Source organism: Athene cunicularia (assembly GCF_003259725.1).
Source record: "Athene cunicularia isolate RWA chromosome 6 unlocalized genomic scaffold, athCun1 chr6_part1, whole genome shotgun sequence".
Classification (NCBI taxonomy): domain Eukaryota; kingdom Metazoa; phylum Chordata; class Aves; order Strigiformes; family Strigidae; genus Athene; species Athene cunicularia.
Window position 1 is genome coordinate 17,816,712 of NW_020799105.1, and position 8,597 is coordinate 17,825,308.

At 38.6% G+C, this 8,597-nt stretch overlaps 1 protein-coding gene across 2 annotated transcripts in view; it reads left to right on the forward strand.

Annotated features, from left to right (window-relative positions):
* FAM160B1 (family with sequence similarity 160 member B1) overlaps positions 1–8,146 on the forward strand; it is a 28,125-nt gene extending 19,979 nt beyond the window's left edge. For both annotated transcript variants that reach the window (XM_026851257.1, XM_026851258.1), the window contains 3 exons: positions 2,527–2,667; positions 3,704–3,807; positions 3,906–8,146. In XM_026851257.1, coding sequence (XP_026707058.1) covers positions 2,527–2,667; positions 3,704–3,807; positions 3,906–4,011 — 351 coding nt within the window. In that variant the 3' untranslated portion in view covers positions 4,012–8,146. The remainder of the gene's footprint in view (positions 1–2,526; positions 2,668–3,703; positions 3,808–3,905) is intronic.
* The last annotated feature ends 451 nt before the right edge of the window (positions 8,147–8,597 follow it).

The following is an 8,597-nucleotide window of genomic DNA, read 5'->3' on the forward strand; positions in this document are numbered from 1 at the left end:
AAAGGGTGCTAATGTCCAGACAGAGTGAAAGCCCTTAGTGGGGACAAAGTACTTCTTACAGATCATGTTCAATGTCTTTTTTGCTTTGTCACAGTGCTATAGGTAGTTCTTGTGTTTATCAGTGGATACAGAAAACTTTGCAGAGGTGGTAGGTATCATTAACCTAGTTTCTGACAGAAGATAGCTGAGGCACACAAGTGAAGTAACTTATTTCAAGGCTGTTCAAATCCAGTACCTCATCTGCTAGACAGTACCCCCTCCCTCCTGTTAATATTATACATTTCTATGGAACTGACTTTTTGCTAAGAATTTCGTAAGAATTTCCTGAACTGCAGATTTTGCTGGTTTGAAACTTTTCAGTTATAAATTTTTTAGGATGTTATCTGATATAAGGGTGTCTTACTGAGTCTGCTGACATATGGACAGAAATAAAAGCTCTGTGTGAAGAAGCAGCTTTCCTTAATGCTCTCAATTAGTTCAAATCGCAACAGCAATCTGTCTGAACAATGCAGCACGTGTTACTGCTTTGTTTCCTTCTCTTCTTGTGAACACCAGATAATGCTCATGGCTTCAAAGCTTCCTAATGAATTGACTGACTCAGACAGCTCTAAAGACCTTCTCCTACAGTTCAGCTATGTAGGCAGTGGAATGGATTTATGGAAGGAATTTGCGTCTCTCTCTGCAGAGTAACTTTTCCACAATAACTCAAAATGTAGTGATCTCTTTTAACCATAACATCTCTGGTCCAGGGTCTGAAAGCTTAATTTGTTAGAAGATTGAGATAAATCTCTTGCTGGAATGTCAAGTACAGAAGTAACTGCCACTGACTGGGAGAAATATGTGCTTTCACTTAAAAAGATCTATAAGACAACTCCTTTGCAATGCAACAGTGTGTGGTAATGAATTCAGGAATAAGGTATCTAAATATTAGTTAGGTCTCCACATCTAGTCAGTGAAAATTTTATCAGAACAGCCTGAATAGTCTCTGGAGCTGTTAGACTGAAAAGCAAGTAGGTGTCTCTTTTAGTGCGAAGTGAATCACCATCTCAGCTTCCTTGACTGTATTGACTGAAAGCTTGACTCAGTTGCCTGAACTGCAGTATCTGGTGCCATATTTGTGATGCTGAAGTTATTCCCACAAGCTTGTGGTTACAACACAGGTCTTGCAGGATCCATTCTCTGCGGAACCGTCAAGAGACCAGCAGATACTCTTGAGCATCTGAGATAGCATGAGATGTTTGTGTGTAGGCAAGCGTATCAAGTGTCAGATCACTGCTGAGTAGGCTAATGCGAGCTTAGACATGTAGACATATCTAAATATATCTGTCTTAATCTGAAGCTGAATCTTCCAAATCTTACAGTCTGGGAAAGGGAAGAATCTGTTCTCTGATTCTTCAGTGGGATGCTAACTTGAAAGCACAAAGATGATAATTTGAGGCCATAAAATCATCCTCTTCTGGATATGATTATGCCAGTGAGGACATTGCTGCCAATATGCAGTCAAAGAGCTTGAATGAAGCAGCTTTACAGGGCCCTGTAATCCAATTCAGGTAAAATCAACAAGGTTAAGTTAAACCATCTGGATGTTGGTAACATCATCAGACTGGCATAAGGGTATACCAAGGGAATATCTGTCCATTTCTTGTCAATGTAGTCTGTTCCACCACTGAGTAGACGGAAGGAAATTCCACTGGTTTGCAAATTTTGGGCTGAATTAAAATGTCAACTTGTTTTCACTGTGATGGCAAAATCAAAGATGGAAAAAAAATGTACTTCAAACATAAAGAAGCTATGCTGAAGATACTTGCTTTTATGGAAATGAGTTTCTTACTGGAATGGTAAAATCCTTTAAGCTAGGTACTATTTTTTTCCTAGAAAGTTAGGTACCATTTTTTTCTTTATAACTGATTAGCATCTTCCAGCATCTGACAGTATTGCCTCTTCCATTTGGTAGATTTGGGGAAAGGAGGTAGAGAAGTGCAGAATTTCATGCTGCTTACCCAGCCCAGGACTGTCTCGCCTCCCATAGCATGCTGCCACAAGATGACCAGGCCTTCTGCAATGGTTCTTTCCAAGAAAAAAGGCCTTTATTAGCCATATTTCCAAGAAAACCTTTATTAGCCATAAACATGGATTTGCCTCTCTAAAGTTCCTGAGCTTGTACACTTTACAGTTATCCAGGAGAAGCAAGCAGATGTTTAATATAGGCTGATACTATGCTATTTGTTTAGCTACTGAGCTGAAGAAATATTTTACAGAAAGAGGACTAATCCTACAATAAACAAGTGTGCAAAAGCTTCAAGTGACTGTAGCGATTATACAGATAATAACATCTAATACCTGCCTGTCGTATTTGCATCACTTCTGCTGTGGAAAGCAGAGGGTTTGGGCCTGTCTTCTCATCTAACTTTTTATCTTTATTTATTCATAACCCTATATAAATTTCTAGTAGTTAAATAAACACTGGATGGATGGAAAGAAGCCAGCCTGAAAATAACTAAGCACTGTGTTTTCATTTTTTTGCAGCCCTATGATGTAAATTTACAAGTTACGTCAGTGTTGTCCAAACTGTCCTTGTTTCCCCATCCTCATATACATGAATACCTTTTGGATCCTTATGTAAACCTAGCTTCTGGCTGCAGGTCTCTCTTCTCTGTTATTGTCAGGGTGAGTAAACACAGTTAATATTTAATTTTTACATATGGCTATACAACAGTGATAGTAACTTTGTAGTTACTAGTAGTAGTTGCTGGCTAGTTTAAGTTGGCAAATGGCTTCTCACTGAAAGTAGATACTTACACTCTTGATTTGAGTCAAGATTTTGGATTTTCTACCAAAAACATTGAAAAATGTATTTCTGTGTCTGCATGTCTTCAAACTTGTTTGTTTGCTTAGTTTCATTGTGTAGATCAAAACATCCCCTCTGGCAATGATGTTGCTTTAAACTGGACCAGGTAGTGCTGTAAGAACAGGCCAGATACAGGTTTGCACCTGGGTGGAAAGAGATGGCTTTAACTGACACACAAGCAAAGGACTCTCCTGAATACCTTGTGCCTGGATGGGTATCTCTGCTCATCCTTTTTTTTTTCCTGATGAAGGCTTTTCTTGGCAATGAAGTCCTCGATTTACTGGAAGTCCCTCCTCTCTCTCTCTGATTCCATCTCCTCCTGCCAGACCTGCATCCTAGAAGTGCTGGCTGGGTGCCTGTCACCCTGCAGTCTTCTCAGTCAGAGACCCCTTGCCTACCCCACGCACCAGCTGTTATTAAGCTGGTCGGGAGCCTATTAATGATGCTTGCCCAGTACTAATGGAAGGATTAGCTCCCTTTTTCCCAGCAGCCCTCCCCATTTCAAAATATAATCTTCTCTCTCTCCCTTTGTGCTTTCCCTAGACTCAGGAATTTATTGGTCAGTTGCCTGCATCAGCATTTACTAAGACAAAATAATCATTGTCATAATTAAAATAAGTGATACCATTTGTGGCAACAGCTAGTAAGGCTCAAGAGTTCCTGTCCTTTTACATCGCTTTCTGCGCTCACTGTCCCTTTTTTGGGGCAGTGGGGGTACTCTGCATGTTGTTTTGTGAGCCTGTGGGGATGCTGGAGTGGGTCTGCGTCCTGGGCACTGAAGGCTGTGGTTTAAGCTTGCTGCCAGGCGCTCTGCAAAGGTGTTATTTTGTGTGTTGATGGCATTGTGTGTTACAGGTCGTTGGGGACCTCATGGTTAGAATCCAGCGCATCCCAGACTTCACTCCCAAACTTCTTCTGGTCAGAAAACGCCTGCTGGGTTTGGAGCCAGAAGGGCCCATGTGAGTAAATACATTGCACGTTCTCCAAGACCTCTGGCTGTTTCTAGTGTGTGCCAGTCCTGATTATTTGCTTTTTTTTTTTTTTTTTTCTTTCTCAGCATTGACCACATGACGTTACTAGAGGGCGTGATTGTGCTGGAAGAATTCTGCAAAGAGCTGGCAGCAATTGCATTTGTGAAGTATCATGCCTCATCTACACCATAAGCAGCCTTGATGAGTAGCCAGGCTGTAAAACCACCTAGCTTGTTTTGGTCAAAAAACTATGGACAGCACCCAGATGAGAAGATGTGGTGCCTCCTGGCAAAGTGTCAGTTGACATTTGGCAGAATTGGCAGAGAAGTTATTTTCACCAGATGTTGACGCTGCAAGAGAGAGGGATTCAAATGGACCTTAGAATATGATTGAAGGCATTCTGGGAGAAACCAATGCATAGCATTTCTAGCCACTGTGTGAAGAGCTGCAAAAGCTGCATGAAAAACCACAGGCATCAGACCTTGGTTATTCATTATAATGACAACATTTAGAGAGTTGGGTCTTTGTATGTTCTGGGGCTCACATGCACCAATTCGCTTTTTGTGACCATATTACTTTTAAAAAGCAAATTAATTTTATAACATTTTTATGTCTTAATTCTTTTCAGTTGGATATATGAAAGGAAATCACAATTATAGTTGCAACGTGTATTATTAAAAATGAACAGGTTCAAAAAATCCACCAATCCATATACAGTCAGATGTATTAATGAGGGATCATTTTTGGTTTGGTGAATCTTAAAGACAATTGTGAGCTTGATTCCCTGATGGGTTACTCCAAGAGATATATCAGTATAAAATAAGTACTAATGGAATTAATCCCAATTCAGCATCACAACCGTAACAAATATATCTGAAGTGTACGTGTTTCTAGCATGTTTGTCTCTGTCATTCCAAATGACTGCTCTTCAAGTCATCTGTGTAACTAGATTTGCTTTACGTTTTTGCATGTGAACTCTTGTTGCTTGACTTATGTCACATTTGCAGAGAAGTTAATTATAGGTCGTTAGTAGTTGTTGCTGAAATAGTATTTTTAATTTCTTTAAAATTGGTATTCAGCCTGATTTGGTTTAAGAATATTCTGTGCCTTGAAAGTTGGCAGCATAAACATTCTGTCATTTTTAGAAATATTTTTATTGCTTATCTAACCATAGCAATAGTGCCCAGCAAAAGATTGACTGATGCCAGTTCAGTTAAAGCGTTGATACCATATATAGGACCAAAATTTGTGCCTGCTTTTCATAGTGCTGGGATGCAGAAATGTCTCTCAGTGAATCGTTTTCAGTATCAGCCAGGGCAGGCATTTGCACTGCAAGTGGAGGGCCACTTGGACTTGAGCAGGCTTTGCTCCTGTTTCTCCAGCTCGAAGGCAGCCTGCAGTCAGTCAGGTCCTGCTGCTCACTGCTGCTCACGCTGGCAGGTTCAAGGGGCCGAGCTTTAAACCTCAAGTCACACGGAGTGACTTGGGTGCGAGACCTGCCCTGCTCTCTGCACGTGTGTGGTGTCTCTGTCCCCTCCTGTGAACATGACAGCATAGGCATGCAAGGTAGAGTTTAGCTCCTTGTGTTTACATTGCATTTCTTTGTCTTTCCTACTATCCTATTTGCACAGCTAATGCCCATTTCAGATGGACTAATTTACTCAGTGACGAATTTTTCTGGATTTACATGACTGTACCTAGAATCAGATTCTGCTCTGAATCCGTGCCTTTGAGGTCTTGTTTTTTTTAATATTCATGGAACTTGGCTGGTGAGAGGCCTTTTAAGTTAGCAGGTTAATTAGAACAGTGTCACAGTTAATGGGCTGAATTTATTCTTGTCACAACAGTGAAGAGGGTCCTGCTGTAAAAGCTTCCAGTAGAGGGTCAGCTGGAGAGAGCAGTTCTGGAACTGGGGAAGCATTTTGGCATGTAGAAGTTCTTCAGTGGCTCCCTATACTGGGAGGCTTTTGTGCAAAGTGTTGCATTTATGTGACAAACAAAATCATGTTTTATTTCCTGACTTTTTTTTTTTTTTTCCTGAATTTAGCCCCAAAGTGTTTTCAGGTCAGAGTAGCATAGTAGGATGAAGTTTAAAAAAATTACTTTTTTTTTCATTTTTTTTCTTTAGAAACATAGTGTAGCAAATAATTTTTAGTGATATGTATTGCAGTCAGTCCATATTAGAAGCTTCATTAATGTAATGTACCTGACGCATAGTTTAGAACTTGTAAATGTCTGTGCAGAGTGGTGTCTAATACATTTGTTATAAATAAGGTGCCAATTCAGTAAAGCAGTTAAACTTAATTTCAAGAATTTTGTTTCTAAATCACAATATTTTACATAAACAAAGTTAAGCTGTTGAGTACAAATGCTGATGCTTTACTGAATTTGGATCTTTATTGGTTTTGCTTGAGCTTAATTACTTTTTCCTTAGATTTTCTATTTTCATTATTTATTTTTTTAAAGTGTATGTTCCAGAATACTTCTAATGTTCCAATTTCACTGGAAACTGGAAGTGATACTACTACTATAAATGAAAGTGAGAGAAATATTAAACAAAACTTGAAAGAGCATTCCAAGTAATATAACAATTTATAAAGCCATTCAAGAGATGCCTGATCTCAAATGAAAGCATTAACACCTCTTTTGTTGTTGTTCCTTTCACTGATACCTGAGCTCATTAAGGAATGGTATCAGTCATCTTCTGGAAGGACTTCTGCAACCTCTGTGGCATTTTAATGCAAAACAGTCTGCCAAGCTGTAAACCAATTCCTTCAAACTTGTCCATGAGAAAAATAGGTAGATATAACTATAAGCACTCTTAAATTCGAGATGTAATTGTTTGGTCTCCAGCAACATTGGTGATGTTCTTGCAAACTAAATGTTACTTAGTCGATAAGTTTATCACATGGATCCATCCTGATGGAAGTGAAGCAATCCTTAAAGTTGCTTTAGCCTACAGAGCTTTTGTGAGTGCTGCCTACAAACCCTTAATTACCATACATGATGACAATGACCTTTATTTTTTATAAGTGATTTAATCTTCCTTAAGAGATGGAACTCATTTAATTATTTTTGTGGTGATACTTTTCATGCACTTTTTTTTTTAAAAAAAAAGGGGTTAGAAGTTAGTTCAGGTCCATGTTTTCACCTTTCTGATCTATGCATGTCATTGAGGTGCCCATTTTGTTTCTCTGTGTGTGTGTTTGTATGTGGTTATTTATTACCCAGAGATGGACACCTGAAAAAATAAATGGCCTGAAGTTCACAGCATGTGCAGATCCTCCAGATGTCAGTGGGAAATGCAAATGCTTATCACCTTAAGAAGTACGGCCACTAGTATTAGATCGAAATACTTGAGAGGTAATACTAATTTTTTATTTCAAAAAGCAGATCCAAACCACATTTTAATCTTGATGCACATGTGTGTAAATAGGCACATTTTTTACGTTTTTTTCCACTTACAGTATGTATTTGATTTAGACTCCAATGTAGAAAATTTTGTAATAAGCCATGCGCTAGGTCTGGTAGAACAAGTTTGTCCTTAGTTTCTCATATGACTGTAATATTCCTGGTTATTCAGATCCTGTCTGTGTAATATTCTTACTCTGTATTTGTCTGTGCAATATAAAAGCTGTGACTTGATACACAGCTTGAGTCTGGTTGTACACCACCTATGTATATATATACATATATATATATATATATATAAAAAAAAAAGGACCAGAATCCTGAGCTTTCTTACACTATGACTAGTGTAAAGATTGTCACACTTTATTTTACAGGGCACAAGTAATCATGGAATGGCTTTGTAAATGCGTGGTAATTTCTAACATGACCTGCTGCGTAATTTCACAGATGACATTTTATTATTGCTATTTGTCTTGCTAAAAGAAATACTAAACCAAATTGCTCAGTAAAATTGAAGGATTATGTAGTAGACTTGGAGCTACGTGGAAAATCCTAGTCTGATATTGCGTATCATACAGGGTTTTCAAACCGTGATCCTCAACACTTCCTGTGCCCTGTAAAATAGTGTAACTATATAAAATATATACTCCTTGTTTTGCCTCCTGCCTTGTTTACATTAAACAGAGGATATTCAGTAAAATTTTTCTATTAAACTTTTGTGTAGGTCACTTACTGGCAGTGTTGCCAAGGTTTCACAAGTGTGGGATTTCCAGTGAGGAATTGTTGAAACAGCTACATTACCAGACATACAATACTAAGTTTTATGAAGGAGGTTGTGATAAATTCCAACTTTTTGTGCTAAAAAATGCATGGAGGATTAAAAGGGATATTCTCAAAATAAATTAATTTCATTGAAGCAACTGCTTCTATTATTACTGAATCCCTAATAGGTTTGGTATGGATGACCTTGAGACAGAAGATGTTTTAACATTTTACATCATGCCTTTGATCTTGAAGTCCTTTCATTATTGCATTTTTAAGTCCTTTCATTTATTTTGAGTCTGTCACTGCAGCATCTTCTGGGATAAATCTGTTTCCTGTACTGTACTGTGCAGGGCTCGAAGTGAATCAGCATACTTTTGCCCATGAAAACTGGAAGCTGAGGGAAACAGCCAGGATGGAGTCATCCTGAACACAGATTAACGTCTGCTCTTCCCGAGAGCACTAATATCTTCCAAGACTGCAGCTGGTCAAGACCTTGGTTTTCTATTGCATTTGAGTGCCGAATGCGTCAGTCACAACATTAGTTTATTGAATTGGGTACAAATGTCATGTACGTGAGTTAGAAGCATTTTTTCCTTCAGGGG